Genomic DNA, 18,295 nt, shown 5'->3' with positions numbered 1-18,295 from the left:
CCTTTATCACTTATTGGTACTACCCATAAACTACAAAGATACAATCCTCATTGTATCTACCTTAGAGCCCCAGGATACAAGAATAAACCCACAAGGAAATGACAGTCTCTTACATGGTTGGGAGACACTCCAGTGGAAACATGACGGACTTAGGAAAATTCACAAAGGACACACATTATGAACCTGGAGGGGAGGACAGAGGGGAGAGGGGGAACTTGGGGAAGGAGGAGGGGAGAGCCCAGTGCCAACTAATCAAAACACAAAATAAATTTTAAGACAATACACATAGAAGACAGCAGGCCAAAAATGCACTTCCAAAATCAAAAGTTGAAAAGTTCCAAATGATGTAACAAAAAACAGTCCTGAAATGAAGGGATAAATGCCTGTAAAAAGGACATTTCATTATGTCCGAATGATAGACATCAATATACATTAAGTTAATAAGAATAATAGAATTCCTCAATCCCACAACTGGTATATTCGTATTTCCCCAAAAACGCAATCAGTTTGTTAAGAGACATTTGAATTCCTTTGTTTCTTGCAGCATTACTCTGATCATCCGAAAAGCACACACAGCCTATGTCTCCACAAACTGATGAATGGATGAAGAAAGTGTGGTACACATACAAAATGAAATACTATGGAAATTATTAAAACAATCCTTCCATTTTCAACAATAGGGATGGAACTGGAAGTCATTGTGTTGAGTAAGTCAGGTGTAGAAAGAAATAGTAGGTCTGGTGCATTGACTCAGTGGCTAAAGCCTCACTTGCCACAAGCCAGTATCCCATATGGGCTGTGATGTTCATGTCCCAGCTGCTCCACTTCCCATCCAGATCCCTGCTTGTGGCCTGGGAAAGCAGTCGAGGACAGCCCAACGCCTCGGGACTTTATCCCCACATGGGAGATCAAGAAGTTCCTGGCTGCTGGCTTCAGATCAGATCAACTCTGACCATTGTGACCATTTAGAGACTGAACCAGCAGATGGGCGATCTGCCTCTTATGTCAATATGACTTTTCAATAAAAGTGGCTTTATTAAAAGACAGATATTACAGCATCTCACCTATGTGTAGAAGCTAAATAAGTTGCTCTCATAGAAGTTCAGAGTGGAAGAGGGATTACCAGTGACTGGGAAAAACACTGGGATAGATAAGAGAAGGACGTTTTGATCAACGATTGCTAAGTTACAGCTACATAGGACAAGTACTGGTGTTCTCTCTCATAGGATGGCAACTGAGTAAAGTACTGCATACCTCAAAGAAGGTTGCGAGATCGAATGCTTTCACCACAAAGAATGATGACTGCATCAGAAGATCACATGCTACATCACAGATATGTTTAATATTTAACCAAAGAAAATCTTAGGGAAAAACTGGATAGCAGATGTGCTCATTGTTTGCTCATTGAAGACTAGAAGAAATGACATCACTGCTGGCCCCCAGGAGAGTTCACTAGCAGGAATCCAGGAGCTGGAGCCAGAGCAGCACCCAAACCAGCACCGAAGCCAGAATGCTGGTATAGGATGTGCGAATACTATCTGCTGTGCTAATTATCTGCTCTCCTAATTTTCTAATACAAATAGCTATTGCTGTCAATTTCCCTCACTCTACTCTTTCAAAGCATCTCAGAATTTGTGAGAAATCCATTTTTATACATATCTTGATTTTTCATCAACCTAAAAGCTCTTAGAAAGGATACAGCTTCTCTTTTAAACTGAAAAAAGGGATTTGTGCACTTGTATGATGTTCAATGTTATCAAATGTTATATGAGAAAACATTTAAGTCATCTGCCTGCCACTTTATATAAAAGATAGTTTGGAAATGCAAAAATTTCTTCAGTATCAATGTAAACTAAGTTTATATTTATGTGCCAAATTAGAATGAGGACCACAGGATAAAGATAACGTCTCCATAGGACATTTGGAAGCTACTAGAAGAGGAAAATAAATGTTCAGCAAAAGATAGCCATTTCATTAGATGTTAGAAAAGTTAACATTTAGAAACTAATTTTTCTCCCTTTCCCTCTGACAATCCTGCCTTTCAAATAGATAAATCTTGCCAAGACAAAAAGTTGTGTTGTATGCTGTGATATGAACAAACCTTGAGAATATTACATTAAGTGAAATAAGCCAGTTGTAGAAGGATGCATTCTGCTCCATTTCTGAGGTTTCAAACCTACAGAAGTAGAAAGTAAAATGGTTGCCAGAGAGAGGCTGGAGGCAGAATAGGGCATAGAATTTCAATCCTGCAAGCCACAAAAATTAGTGATCTGAACAAGACAAGTATAGTTAGTAGCGCACATTTAAAACTTGGGAGAGTAGGGATAGCACTGTGGCACAGCAACTGAAGCTGCTGCTTAGAGTCCTGAGCTGTGCCAAAGCTCTGCCACTCCACTGTCAACCCTGCTTCCTGCTAATGCCCCAGGGAAGGCAGCAGAGTATGGCTCAAGCACTTTGGCCCCGGTCACCCATGTGAGAGACCAAGAAGTTCCCTAAATCTGGCTTTAACCAAACTCAGTCCTGACTGCTGCGGGCACTTGAGGAGTGAACCAGCAGCTGAAAAATCTGTGTGTGTTTGTTAAGGGCTGGTGGTGGGTATGTGTCGCGTCTTTCTCTCTGTTGCACTGTCTTTCAAGTAAATCTTTATGAAAAATTAAGAGATTAGATCTCATGCTGTGTTTTGCACCACGACAAAAACTTAAGAGAAACTTGCCCCTTCTGTGCCCGGTCTTCAGATTAAACCTCTTGATATACCAAGCCTTTTGCAAAGAGATTTCTGTCCTATAAATCCAGACTTGAAATAAGCAACTCTTCAATGGCAACCCTTTTCCTGTCCATCACTGTCGCAGACAAGTGTTCTCTAGGACTGAACACCAGGCTACACAATTGCCCCTTAAATATTATTTGTGGTTAACCAGATTTGGAATCCAGCTCTTGAAATGCAGTCAGGTTCCCCTGAAGCCACGGATTTCCCTACTCCCATGTGTCTTTTTCAATGACTGTCCTGTTGTTCTGCATTGTTCTTTGTGGCAAAAATACACTATAGACCCTGGAGCTGTTCTATGCGGCTTATAAGACTGGCTCTGCCACCCACTAGCTGAGCAGTTCTGAGCAAAGCATTAAGCCTCTGTGTGAGTTTCCTCATCAGTAAAGTGAGACTAATGATAGTATTTATTTCACTGGGTTGTTGTGAGTAGGAACAAAGTAAGCATATTTAAACTCCTGAGACCTGTTAGAAGCACATGGTGAGAGCTGTGGATGTCTTGACTGCAGTGCTAGGCCCCTCCAGGGTCCTAAGGACTGCCCGGCAGACACAGTGCTGCCACCTCTAGGGTTAACTCTACTGTGAGGCTCCTAGTCCTTGATGCAAACTCTGGCATTACCTCCTTCATCATGCTTTACAGTTGGCCAGGCATGACCAGTTGGCCTGTTCTCATCCCCTAAAACAAGCAAAACCCTTAGATTTAATTAAGAGTTCTATTTCCTATCCATGGCAACCCTCTCATTTTGTTCATTTAAAAATGCCTAGTGAACTGTAAAGGACACATTATATGGCGGCATATTCCCTGCAATTTCACAGCTATAGGCCGTCGATAAACAGTCATTGTCCTATATGTATGTCCTGGAGGGCACCACCCTGTGCACATCTATAAACATAAAACCAAAACACAAGCTCCCCGAGCTTTACTACTTCACGAATAAGAGATCCAAAGGCAAATTCGAAGGTAGGATTGTAAGTTTCTACATCTCCTACTTCCCGAGGTCATGGAAATGCCTTTATTATTCATTACAGCAGAGTTGGCATCCTCATATCTTATAAAGTCCAGAACAAGAGGATCTGGCCAAATGACCCAAGTCAATCATATTAGTGTTTTCATTTTTAAAAAATGTAGATTAGCATGATTGAAAATACAAGCTCCAAAACAGATTTTACATTAAATTTTCAAATAACCTAAAATTTTAGAAAAGTATTTTCAAGATAGCATAAAAATAGTACAAATCGATACTGTTTAATAATGGAAAACAGTAAAATAGACCTTGAGTTCTTCGATCTCTGAGCCACTAAAAGAATTGGGCCCAGTATGATGGCTCAATTGGCTAATCCCCGCCCCCCCCTGCAAGTACCAGGATCCCATGAGTGCTGGTTCTTGTTCTGGCTGCTCTTCTTCCCATCCAGTTCCCTGTTTATGGCCTGGGAAAGCAGCATAAGATCGTCCAAGTCTTTGAATCTCCCATGTGGTGCAGCATCTCAAAGAAGCTCCTGGCTTCTGGCTTTAGACCAACTTAGCTTTAAATGAACAATGTGTCAGAGAAGAAATTAAAGGTGAGATCAAAAAATTTCTTGAAACCAAAAAAGACACAAATACAACATACCAAAACTTGTAATAAGATACTGTGATGTAATGTATGAGTCAATAATTACAGACAGATTGCATATGATCACATGAGATTGTTAATATCCCTTTAGTCACTGTTAGTACTACTAGCCAGGGATGACAATGATCTGGCCTGTACTCTACCCCCATTTGAACCACATGGGTCATACGCTAACATGAACATACTGTACTCCCATTGAACCACATGGGTCATACGCTAACATGAATATACTGTACTCCCATTGAACCACATGGGTCATACGCTAACATGAATATACTGTACTCCCATTGAATCACATGGGTCATACGCTAACATGAATATACTGTACTCCCATTGAACCACATGGGTCATACGCCAACATGAATGTCTATAGGAAGACATTAGACACTTTCGCACCACCCTACCATCACATTGATACCCCGCTACAAGTTCAACAGCACCATGGAGATGAAAGCTCGCCATTTCATTTTACTTAATTTTTCTTCCTTCTTTTTTCCCTCTCAACCTGAGTGGGACTGTACCTATGGGGGGGAGGGGTATAATGGAAGTGCAGCAGGAATAAATATGTCCATAGGCAGAAACGTAAGTATATCCCCACACTTGAAATAAAAGGATGACTCAGTGAAACAACAGATACATCCCAACATTGTTGGGAGACACTTCAGTGGCAGTATGACAGATTTGTGAGGGTTCTTGGAAGACTCCTCGTGAAAGACTGGAGAGAACAAAGGGGGGCGTGGGAAAGGAAACCCCAATGCCTAGATCAGCTCAGCTCTGGCCATTGCAGCCATCTGGATTGTGAACCAGCACATGGAAGATCTGTCTCCTTCTCTCTGTAAATATCTTTCTGATAAGAATGAATAAGTCATTGAAGACTTTCTCACTATAACTCTCAAGTTATCAATAAGGTTCATGTCTGAAGATGCTACTAGACTACCTAGGAATTCTTATCTACCTTTATATTCTGTACAGCCAATTCCCCAGAGCTTGGCACTCAATAAACAGCTTAATGATGAATAAACCAGTGCTTCACAGTGCATTAACCTAGGCTCTCGAACATATTTCACAAACCTTGGAAGCCTCCATAGGGAGCAGAATGGGTTAACACAGCTTACCATAGTTACTAACAGGTATCACAGATCCTGCCACTTCAAATACTGTGTGCAAATATTAGGTTAATGAAGCAGAGTAGCAATATAGAAGAATCAAATGTGTTTATGCTGAAACAAGGAGTGGTTTGCACCAAATGTGAACAGATGTAAAGCTTTTGGTTTGGCAATCATATTGCCACACTTATTTCAACTCCAAGTGAAAAGGCATAGCCTCTAAAGGCACATGTAACAGCAAACAGGTTCCCAGTAGGAGGGTTTTTTCTTTCCTCTCAACACAAAATTGTACAAAGACCAAAAACCTGAGACACTCAGCAAGCCAGATGATTCAGGCAAAAGAATACACAGTGCCAATTTTCTTTCAGAGCCAGTGAGTCAAGTAAGTTGCACAATTTTTCATGTTTCACTTTTGTCGGAAGCTTTGGCTTATAAAAGCGCATCATTGTCCTTGAGTTGGAGCAGGACTGTTTTTACTCTGCTGTTATCAACCTGCTACTGTTCTTTGTGGATCAAAGGTCTGGGGCTGCTCCTCCTCAAGAGGAAACTGATAATGAATCTGGAGAGTAAAATGTTAAGCCCCGTGCCCTCTGGCCATGGCTGCTTGACTCACTCTCACCTGCTTGTTATGAAATGGGTCACTGGCACACCATCTCTGTGGGTACATGTCACCCAGGGATTCATTCAGGACTCAGGGCTGGCAAGTTTGGCCCAGAAATCTTTGGAAAAGGAAGATAAACCTGTAGCCAATGGAGAGTGAAACCAGCATTGTTCCATGGCTCCTGTCAAGAGCCTTGCTCTGCCTGCAAAATTGAGTTTGCTCTTTCTGGAAACAGCCCAATAGGTTCCAGAGAAAATCATCTAAAGATGGAAAAGAAAGGAGAACAGGGAAAAGAGAATGAGCTTATTCTTGCACTTTTTTTTCCTTACTGTCTCTCCCTGGAATCATGAAGATCTTTACTAGAAAGGGAACAGCCAAACTAGCATGTAATAATTAAATGAATCATGCACTTTTGCTTAGATAATAGCCAGAAATCCATGACTGTCTGGGTCTTCTGTCCAACTGTCCAAGACAGCAGCATAATTTACTACATGGAAGAGGGCAGACAACACAACTTGGAACTGGGGTCCAACACCAACGTCCACCATCTCACAGAAGGGGTGGTGGCCAGAGTACACAACTTTGGTGACTTTTAGAGTAGACCAACACTGAAGCAACAGCTCAGGCGGCCATCCAGTTCTCCAAGGCACCCACAAGAGCTTCTCCAGAGCACATGTCCTTAGAATGCAAACATCCTAAGGCCCCACGGAATAAGCTTGTACAGAAGAATCACATCTCCTTCCATTAGCGTTGGGCTAAAATTCCATGGTACTATCAACATGAGCATCATGCAGAAAAAACAAAGGACAATGACTTGCATCGTAACAGTTGTTACAGACACTTCAAAATACTATTTATTCCCATCCCTTTCGTAACATGATAGTTAACTTACTGCTTGGGTGTCATTGCTTCATGTATTAAGGAATAGGCACACACTATTACATAATGAGTTTATATTTTTAATACTTTATTAACTGCATGTAATATATAATTGCCGTCTTCTGAATTCTGTGTGATTTTAAACAAGAAAACATCCCTCTGAGAGGACATGTATTAGCTTCAAATTGTCCGAATCCTTGACAGAAAAAGTCAAGAACCTTTGTACAGAGAAATGCTGCCTTTTTTTTTAAGGAGTGTGACCCAAACAGCTGCAATTCGGGGACCTCCAGCTAAGGCATTACACAGCCTTTCTAATAGGAAGAAAGTTTTGCAAGCCAACATGAAATTAGATATAAATCCCTTTATGCTCAAAGGTTTAACTGACGTTCACTTGCACAAACAAAAACTATGAAGCTAAGAAAATTCACAGTATTACATTAATATGCAGAAATTAACACTGTTCTGCTAAAACCCACTAAATGTGGTACAGGCTGCTGTGGCACAAGTTCTGAATTTGAGAAGTATATATTAATGTGTATCCTCGTTTAGCCACTATAAAAGCATCCTTTGTATAATATGCCAATACATAGGTTGTTCTACGGAGAGTAATACTTATCAAATCCGCTTCCAATTTTGTTCCTTAGTAGCCAGGAAAGGCCTAAGAAGTACAGTTTGGTAACAATATTACCATAAATAAAACCCATACAGACACCAAAACATCATCACTATGCCTGTTATTAATATGCTTATACTTCAGATTAAGCTGAAAGTAATGATGTTATTATCATTGGATAGGGACGCCTCCCAGATGGAGAAAATCTACACGGTACCAAGAGGAATCAGCAGAATGCAATTCCTGGGCACATCTTTTTTTTTTTTTTTTTTTTTTTTTTTTGAAGATACTAATTTGGAAGGCAGAGTGATACAGGGAAAGGAGGAGACAGAACTTCCATCCCCCGATTTTCTCCCCCAAAGAACCACAACAGCCAAGACAGGCCAAGCAAAAGCCAAGAAATCCACCCTGACTTCCCACAAGGGTGGCCAGGACCCAGGCATTTGGACCATCTTTCACAGCTTTCCCAGGCACATTAGCAAATCAATAGATAAAACGCAAAGGCGCCAGGGCTAGAACCAACACTCACCAGGTCTCCAGAAGGTGACAACCAGCAGGGTCATGTCATCCTCCAGGGGCAGATCTGAGCCATCCATCAACCCACATTTTCACACGTCTGTACAAGCTTGCACTGCAAACCGCACAATCTGCAGAGCTCAGGGAATCACTCGAGGGCGGCAGAACTGACTTTTTTGAAGAATGTAGTGAAGACAATCAGGACAGGATTATAAAGTCTGGTAAAAAGGATAAGCAACTAACTGTACCTGACTTCGGATGTCTAATTAGGCTCCCTCTCTCCAAATCCCCCCTTGGACTGCTGCCTAAGGAGTTGTGAGACCTGCTATGATTTTTCTAGCTTCCCACTGTAGACTGTAAAACTAATGGAAATACCGCACATTAAACAAAGCTAGGATGATAGAAATGACGTCAGGGTTTGGGATTGGTTCATAAGCTTGTTACACTTGGTAGCTTTGGAGCATGTATTTTAGCAACCTTCATGCCCTCTCTAATCACTGCTATTTTCTAAAGATTTATTTTTATTGGAAAATCAGATATACAGAGAGAAGAGACAGGGAGGAAGGCCCTCTGTCTGATGATTCACTCCCCAAGTGGCCGCAACAGCCAACCCAAAACCAGGAGCCAGGAGCCTCTTCTGGTGCTCCCAGTAGGGTGCAGGGTCCCAAAGGTTTGGGCCATCCTTGATGCTCTCCCAGGCCAGAAGCAGGGAGCTGGATGGGAAGCAGGGCCACCGGGATTAGAATCGGCACACATACGGGATCCCAGCACATGCAAGGCAAGGACTTGAGCTGCTAGGCTACCAGGCCAGGCCTAATCATTTCTATTTTTAGTAGTATTACTATCAGGATCCAAGTCATTTTATTTTCAGGAAAATGACATAACTCATACATACAAAATGCTCCATATAAAATCAATGCCATTATTAGGGAAAAGGTTAAAACAAATGATGAAACATAGAACACTATCCAGTCATTATAACAAAGAATTATGATGAGTCCATTGCCTTGGAGATAAACATTCTTGAACGAAAAAGCATGTAGGAAATGCATGTAATCAGAATTAGCCAACTTCGAATATGCATACCTCAGATTACAAGAGCATGGATTAAATAAAATCATACATATTAGTTTGCTAAGATGGTTGCAAACTGATTGTAAGAATGACATGAAAGGAAGAGAATGGAGGACTTCCTATACAGAAAACAATGATTTCAAATAAAAAATACGTAATCACAAATTGATGAAATAAACAGCTAAGAATTCCAGTAAGCTCCAAATAAAAATAAACCCACACATTCCCAAACATTCAAATATGTGAAAGAAAATCTTGAATAATGGAAGCAGTCATGTATCACATACAGAAGACCATTAAGATTATCCGCAGATTTCCCATGAGAAAATTTAAAGGCAGAAGGCTTGTGGTAAAAGAAAAGCCAATGAAGAATTCAATTTTTGGTGAAACTGTCCTTAAAAATGCAAGAAAGAAATCAAGATGTTCAGAGATAAATAAAAGCCACTAAAACTGCCTGGAAAGAACACTGAGGGAATTTGTGCACTCAGCAGGAAACTTTCTGAAACCATACCAGATGATATCTGCAAGGCGTCCCATGAGCCAAGATTCTCATAAAGGCAAATACATGCATGTCAATAAAAACCAGTATCTACTGGTTCTTCTACTTTGACTCTCTGTACTACTGAAGAAACTAACATATTTAAAAGTAATTATTAACCTAAAAGCTAGTAATGATGTAATGTTTAACCCCATATTTTGTATTCTCTAATTGAGGAAACTGATGCATTTTAAAATTTTTTTTTAATGTGGGAGCACACAATATAGTAAAAGGGAATCTTGTGGCATCAACTACCAAAAGTATGGGACAAAACTGCTATAATGGAACAGAGCTGAACTCAACTGGCATAAATTCACATTTGAGTGCTAGAGCTTTAGGATGGTAAATTTAATTTCCTATAACTACAACTTAAATATTTAATTACAAAAAATTTTCACCTGACTATAAAAGACAGTAACCCAGCTAAATGAAGAAACAACAAAGTGTTAAAGGGCCCAGAGCGATAGCTTAGCGGCTAAAGTTCTCACCTTCAATGCACCAGGAACCTATATGGGCGCCGGTTCTAATCCCGGCAGCCCCGCTTCCCATCCAGTTCCCTGCCTGCGGCCTGGGAATGCAGTCGAGGACAGCCCAAAGCTTTGGGACCCTGCATCCACATGGGAGACCCGGAAGAAGCTCCTGGCTTCGGACTGGCTCGGCTCCAGCCATTGCAGCCACTTGGAGAGTGAACCATCGGACAGATATTCCTCTGTCTCTCCTCCTCTCTGCATATCTGACTTTCCAATAAAAATACATAAATCTTTTTTAAAAAGTGCTAAAAAAGAACATAGAAAGCAAACAGCAAAATGACGCAAGGCTCTCCATGGCAATAATTACCTTAAATTTGTGTGTTTTAAAGATTTGTTTATTGGAAAGGCACATTTACAGAGAGGCGATAGAGATTGTCCATCCATTGGCTCACTCCAAGTGCCCACAATAGCCGGAGTTGAGCGCATCCAAAGCCAGAAGAGCTTCTTCCCAGTTTCCCACATGGGTACGAGGTCCCAAGGGTTTGGGATGCCCTCTACCACTTTCCCGGGCCACAAGGAGAGAGCTGGAAGGAGAGAGGAGCACCCAGGACAGGAATCTGCACCCATATGGGATCCCAGCACGTTCAAGGCAAGAACTTTAGCCACTGCGGCCCTGAATTTTATTAAGCTCTCAAAAGACAAAGAAGGCAGCATGGATTAAACACTAAAGATACAAAAACATTATCCAACTCTATGCTGTCTACAAGAGACGAAACAGTTTAACTCAATGGAAGAGACAAGAAAGGTTGCACATTGCTAAAAGCTGTTATATAACAAAATGGACCATTTCAAGTAGTTACATGCCTAATGTCAGGCCATCAAAATACACAGAGCAAAAACAGAGCATCAAAGGAAAAATAAGCAGCCTTAGCATAGCTGAAAGTACACTCGATGGATAGGATAAGTAGACAGAAGTAAAGCAACTGACCAAGGAAACTGGAAATATCCACAAAAGTTGTATGAATAATCATGGCAACATTATTTACAATGGCTAAAAATAAGAAGTAATCCTAGCATCTATCAATGGATGAATAGATAAGCAAAATGTGATGTATTGATACAATATTATCTATCACTCATAAGAAACCGGAGTCTTGATACACACTAGCCCCTGGATGTATCTTGAAAACATGGGAGTGAAAGAAACCAGATACAAAGGAACACACACATCCTAGGATTCCCCTTAATAGGAGAGGTTAGGAGTTAGGCATATCTGTCAAGTCAAAACATACTCACTTGAACCACGAGCTAGAAAACAGGGGAAATATTGAGCAATGAATATATAAAATGTTATAGCAATGAAAATATTACAATGCTTTAGAGTGATAACAGTTGCCTAACTTGAGGACTATTTGTAAAAATCTTTTGAAATGTACATGGTAAAAAAAAAAAGCAATGTTATGATATGTAATTGTTTCAAAAAACAATTTCAAATGAATGAAAAATTGTGTGTTTTCATCAGGGAAGCAGAAGACACAGAATTAATAGAAGTTCAGAAAGAACACTTTAGGCTTTCATATCAATTCACTCTTGTCAATTTCATTTATGTCAGTTTCTAGATTAAATATAATATGGCTCACCATAAAATAATCATAAAGCCCTTGGTCAGCCAATTTTCCCTTTCCTTAAATGTTGGTAGGTTTAAATAGTTGTAAAACATCAAGGCAAAGATGAAAACAAAAATTGAATCACAGAATGCAAACTGACCAGGAATCTGTCCTTAGTTTTCCACTCAAAATCTGGAAAAGACCAGAATGTCTGGCCATTATGTTTGGACTGAAGTGGATTTAAATAGCTTCAATATATGCCAAGAAGTCAAAACAATGTCTCAACTAGGGTTCAATAAAAACAAACTCTCTGCTAGAAGTCAATATAGAAATAAGACACTAAATAATACTTTTAAGAAAAACTGATTATATTGACATCAAATGGTAGAAGTGTGATCAGGCATCCCTAGTAAACATGATAAATCATATGGCAGTAGCTTAAGATGACCACTATAATTATTTTATTGAGCATTGGCTATACACCTGTAATGGTTATTTTCTAGAATACTACTCTATTTTGCTAGGGTTTAAAATGTACTCCGAGAACCAGAATGGGGTGCAGGACAAGCCAGATCAGGCCACAATACCAGCCAGTCCACATTAGAGCTGGAACTGGGTGCTGGCTGGATTAGGCTGAGCTGCAGAACCTACCAGCAGGAGCTGGAACTAGGGACAGGCTGGACAGAGCCAGGTTGAAGCAATCGCTAGTGGATGCCAAGGTGAGGCAAGCCATGCCAGTGAGTACAGTAGGTGTCGGATCCATGAGCCCTGGGGGCAGAGAGTGGAGGGACCCAGTGGGGCTGTGGTGCCTGGCCTGGATCCCTTGGCCTGCCTGCGAGGGCTTGACTTCCTCAGTGGAAGAGAGAGTGCTGGATTGCAGGCCTAGATACACAAGCAGGAAATGGCAGTCCACTGGGGTCTGCAGAGGACATCTGGTGTCATGGCAAAGGAAGGAGAACAGAGCAAATTGGAATTCCACCTCAGCCAAATGATGACAGCAAAATCAGGGTGAATGAAGACTCTAAGATTGACTGCGTCAGCCAATGAACATTGGAAGGGTTCCCTCATCCTTTGATTGGCAAGACTGACAGCATTTAGGAACTATTAAAACCACTTGGGTAGAATTGAGTGCATGCCACATTGGGGCCCTGAGTTGATGTCAGGTGGCCATTCCCCATCCCCAGGTACTGGGGCGGTTGTGAAGCTGAGTTTGGCTTCTCCCTTTGTCTCTCTCCTTTCCCCAGATAGAGGAAGAAATGAAAAAAATGGAAATAATCATCACACTTATCTCCCCCTATTACTTAATCCTTTCCATCCTAATCAACAATGTAATGTCATTAAAAATAAAAATTAAATGTGCTCAGAAATGCACATTTTGAAAGTAATAAAATGAAGAAGCATCAATGCTTGAAAACAGCTAGCATAGCAATCCCAGAAACTGAATTTCCACTTCACATTTACCTATTAGGCAAGTGATGTTGGATGCATCAACTTGATTTCTCTAAGCCCATTTCATACGATGAAAAATTATTCATGATACTTTGTCTTTTGTGGGGTTTTTAAAATGTTTATTTAGTTGTAATGCCAAGTTGCAGAAGGAAGAGAGAGGTCTTCCATCGCTGGCTCATTTCCCAAGTGTTCACAACAGCCCAAACTGTCTCAATCCAAAACCAAAAACTTCTTCCAGGTCACCCATGTGTGTGCAAGGGCCCAAGAACTTTGGCCATCCTCCACTCCTTTTCCAAGTCGTATCAGGGAGCTGAATTGTAAGTGGAACACACCCATGTAGGATGCCAGCACCACTGATGGAGGCTTAGGCTACTACACCAGTGCCAACCACAGTATTTCCTGTCCTTTGGATCCTGCAGGTGTGGGGAACCTTCTCCCTGCCAAAGGCCATGTGGATATTTATAACATCATTCACAAGCCACACAAACAAGAACTAGGCTACTATAGATTCACTAAATTTTCAATCCAGCCTTAGCAGGGTCAAATCAAATGATTTCATGGGCTTTACAAAACCCACAGGCCAGATGTTCCTCACTTAGGGATTACAAAGAAGATTTACAGATATGTCTGAAAAGCAATAAAATATGTGGGGGCTGGCATTGTGGCATAATGCATTGGGCCACTGCCTGAAGATCTAGCATCAAATGTGGGCACCTGTCCCAAGTCCCAGTTGCTCCACATCTGCTTCAACTCCTTGCTAATGCACCTGGAATAGTAGCAGAACATGGCCCATGGTATCTGCTTGGGAGATCTGGAGGAAGCTAACGGTCCTGCCTTCTGCCATGCCCAACCCTCACTGTTATGGCCATTTGGGGAGTGATCCAGCAGATGGACGGTCTGTAACTCTGCCTTTCAAATAAACAAATCTTTTTAAAAAAACTATCACACTCTATAAACATCTAAAAGCACTTTTGCTGAAATGTATGAAAAATTATCAAATCCCTTAGCAGAAATTAGTTTAGTTACTGTAGACATATACTGAGAATATTTGGGCAGGTACAAAGCCCAGCACAAGCTGTCAGGTACATTAAAAACACAGAATGACACATCCTCAAAGGTTGTGACCTTTCTCCATTAAATCATTGTAATTTCATCTGGATTTCCTCCACATGTCAAATTACACTCCTTCTCCAGCAATGTTCCCTTCAGAGGAAGAGAAAATGAGTCAAACAGACTTCCATCAAACATCCAAATGGAAGAGCAGTGGCCATGTGTTTCTTCACTCTCAGGGCATGTGTTTGTCAACCTTGTTTGAAACGTAACAAATGACAGAGCTTTCAAAATACAGACAAATCCACTTAGAAGAAAAATCACAGTCACTGTAATTACAACCACATTAACTGGGCTGACTTTTTGTTCAATTTTCTTCTGCACCTCTGATGGAAAATATTGTCTTAAAGAATAATGAAGTGCTTCAGACATGACCAAAATATAAAACCTCAAAATTAAACTCCTGAGGAAAATAAATTTAACTTGGCACAATTCTGGTTTGCAGTATTACCATCAGGTAACCCACACAACTCTGTATGAATCACTGGTGAGTACTAGGCATTAAGTAACAGTTGAAGCCAATAGAGTGCTCTGTGAAAAAATAGATCCAGTCTGTCTTTCTGTGGCTGGAGAAGCTGAATAATCCTGCTTCTACTCAAACACTGGCCAACATCTACTGCAATAGCTGAAAGGTTACTTAATCCTTCCCTTCCTGGCTCAGATAAAAATAAATACTCTGTCTCAGGCCTAAGATGTGAGAGCCCTTTGTGGGTTTTCATGAGAGAAAAAACAAACAAGATGGTAGATGGGCTCTGCATAAATCCCCAATCACATAACCATTTTAGGAAGTAGAAAATGATAGGCAAGACAAGGATGCACAAAGTTCATAGCAAGACTATGTTCCGGGTCCTTTATGCCCACATGACCAACTTCAAGTGAAGTTTCATTGTGTTGGACTCGAACCCGCTTACACAAAACATTCCAAAAGTTTCGTAACTTTACTGGAAATCCAAGAGATTTCAGGTGAAAGACACATCCCAGAATGTGACATGTGCCACCAGCTCATTGGTCCATGGTCTTCCATCTGTCCCACTCTTCCTCTAGAGTAACTCCTGTCTCCAAACCTGAATAAAATAATTTTGCACATGCCCTTTCCCTCAAAGTCTATTTCTCGGTTATCAACAAGTAAATTTCATAGCCAATAAGAAAGATGCAAGTAAAACCAAAAACACAGGTGTCTCAAAAGCAGATGGGGGCTCAGCATCCTGTTAAGAGTTCCCTTCAACAAGCAAGTTGAAAGAACTATCAACAATGACAGATGAACCCCACATTCACAAGCAACTCCCCCTGCACCGGGGCAAGCAACATAAAGGTCCACTTCCCAGAAACAATGCACAACATTGACAGCTTCCTGTTTTCTCTCACACCTTATGTGTACAGCTGAGCTGAGCTGATGGCATTTCATGTCAAAGAACAGGGCACTCAGGCTTATAAGGTAGATTCTGCCAGTGTAACCGGTAAGTGATTGCAAATCCACAGCAGTGGTTGCACACTCAAACCACGTGTGTGTTCCATAGGCCAGCTGCACTCAGCACCTTCAGACCTACTTGGATTCCTTTGACTGTGGTCTTCTGTGACTGCAGGATCCACGGTCCAGGCTGGGACGTGTTGGTTGGGGAGTGCAGTTGATGCCAGCGCGCTCTGGTTATAAACTGCATTTGTAAGAATGACTTTAGACACTTGGACTTCACCATCAGTGACCACAGGTTCACTCCCATTGGATTTAAAATAGGCCTTTTTTAATGTTCCTAAAAAAGGAAAAAAGGTAAATATTACTACAGGTACTTTTTAAATCACATTGATAAAGCTATAGAACTACTTTCCCATGGGTCATTGTATATTGGCAAATAGAGAAAAGATGCAGCCCAACTCCTTCCTTTGCAGGAGCAACTGATCAGACTTCTCTACCACAAGTCACACAGCATGAAACAAAATAAAATAAAATAAAATAAAATCTTGCTTTAGAAGTTCAGAGTTTAGAGACTGAGTCTCCCATCTAGAGTTCCTAGTACCCAAAGAACTGAGGGCTCCTGTGCCTCTTCTGGGACCTGCCATAAACAACACATGATGTATCTTAGTGTTTGCTTACAGCCTAACTTTGTTCATTGTGACCTGCCATCCAGGACTCGGGAAGTATGCTCTAACTCTCTCTGCACCTGCCACCAAAACAACAGTGCCTGTTGGCTTCAGCCTTCTAGTTCCCCATAATTTATACTAAATCCCAGTGGACTACCCACTACATGTAAGTAATAATAACAGGGCTCTACATATAACCAGTTTTATATCAAGGATCCAAAAAAGTAAAACTCTCATTACAGCACATACTCAAAGAAACAATCTTCATCCGTAACCAGAACCTAAAAAGTAACTTCATGAAACAATAAATATTCACAGTGAGATTATCAACTAGTCACTTTCTCAAAGAAAAAAGAGGGGGGTGGGGACAGAATGAACAGCTAACGCAAGATTAGTGAGAATCATCTATCTTTGTCTCTAGCAAAAACCTTCAGGAACACTGGAAGAGATCATGCATTTTTAACTCAGCCAAAATAGACAGCCCGACTGTTTCCAGAATATAGCATGCCACGAAAATAAATGAATGTGATATTGATACATCCATAGAAATACCCAAGGGAGATTTTCCTAAAAACATTTCCAGTGGATGCTCTAGTTGGCTCTCCCTTTTCTAAATAAGCTCATGGACAATTAAAAATAAAAGACACATAAATAAGATGTTTAATATCAGCTCATGGAAAAAATGTCTCTACATGTGCTTGACACTTGGAAAACATGAACTACGAATCAAAATAGAAAAGCAGCTGTTTTCTAACTGACGGAGGTCAACAGTCCAATCAGCCAAAGGAGTCCAAACAAAACGCAGCGCAGGTCAAAAGTGCCCAAACTGTAACTGAGTAAATATTAAATGAAGTACAATGAAGAACTTGCTTTTTATGTTCAAGTGACCTCCAGTTTTCAGATCAAATTACTGTATGATAGGTGTGATGACCACATGAAATGGAATTTTTTACTAAAAAAAAAAATCACAGGAAATTTTCTTCATCCATACTACATTTTACTTATTGTGGCATAAAAATGTTTTTCACCTAGTACAACATTTCTACTACCACTACTGTGACTGCAATGAATCTATACTGTACAGTAGTGTCATTTATTTAGGCTGACCGAGCCAACATCCAGCTCGGTCAACATGCCATCAGCAAATGCCAATTCCTCGGCCTTTTACCCATCAGTAATTTTCTCAAGATAAATTCCTTGTCATAGAAAACAGTTTTTTGACGTTTTGTTTGTAATTGTTTCCATGAACCCTCAGAGGAAGGCATGGTTCAGCCCATGGGCTGTATGAGGCCTGCAACATCATCTGGGCTGGCCCTGCCAAGGCAGCTGCAGGCAGGACTTGAAATGTAATAAACCTACAACAGCGTAACTCGGCCAGAATTCTATAATCCACAAATGACATAAGTATCTATACTGTCCTTGACAGTAAAAGTAGTTCCCCACCTTTATCTTTTTTAACCTAACCACAGAGTTATAAAGGAAGATTGAAGGGGCCAGTACAGTGGCTCTACAGGCTAATCCTCAGCCTGTCAGCATAAGCATCCCACATAGGTGCCAGTTCTAGTTCCACTTTCCCTGCTTCCAAGCCAGCTCCCTGCTTTGTGGCTCAGGAGAGCAATGTAGGATGGCTGGGGTCCCGCGCCCCTGCACTCACTTAGGAGGCCCAGAGGAGGCTCCAGGCTCCTGGCTCAGACCAGCAATGTCCATGATGGCCATTTGAGTGAGCTAGCAGATAAAGGTTTTCTCACCTTATCTCCATAAATCTGCCTTTCAAATAAAAAAAATTTTTAAGTAAGATTAGGTAGTCATATCTGCTTACTCTGAGAAGTCCTATGGAAACTAACTTTAGGTTTCCAACTAGGACTATTTTTTTTAAGAG

At 40.9% G+C, this 18,295-nt stretch overlaps 1 protein-coding gene across 2 annotated transcripts in view; it reads right to left on the bottom strand.

Annotated features, from left to right (window-relative positions):
- CORIN (corin, serine peptidase) overlaps nt 1-18,295 on the bottom strand; it is a 224,284-nt gene that overhangs the window by 152,643 nt on the left and 53,346 nt on the right. For both annotated transcript variants that reach the window (XM_058670142.1, XM_004579119.4), the window contains exon 3: nt 15,888-16,088. In XM_058670142.1, the coding sequence (XP_058526125.1) occupies nt 15,888-16,088 (201 nt within the window). The remainder of the gene's footprint in view (nt 1-15,887; nt 16,089-18,295) is intronic.

Source organism: Ochotona princeps, chromosome 11, assembly GCF_030435755.1.
Source record: "Ochotona princeps isolate mOchPri1 chromosome 11, mOchPri1.hap1, whole genome shotgun sequence".
In the NCBI taxonomy this organism is placed as follows: domain Eukaryota; kingdom Metazoa; phylum Chordata; class Mammalia; order Lagomorpha; family Ochotonidae; genus Ochotona; species Ochotona princeps.
Note: the sequence above shows the minus strand (reverse complement) of the source record. Positions and strands in the feature narration are given on the sequence as shown.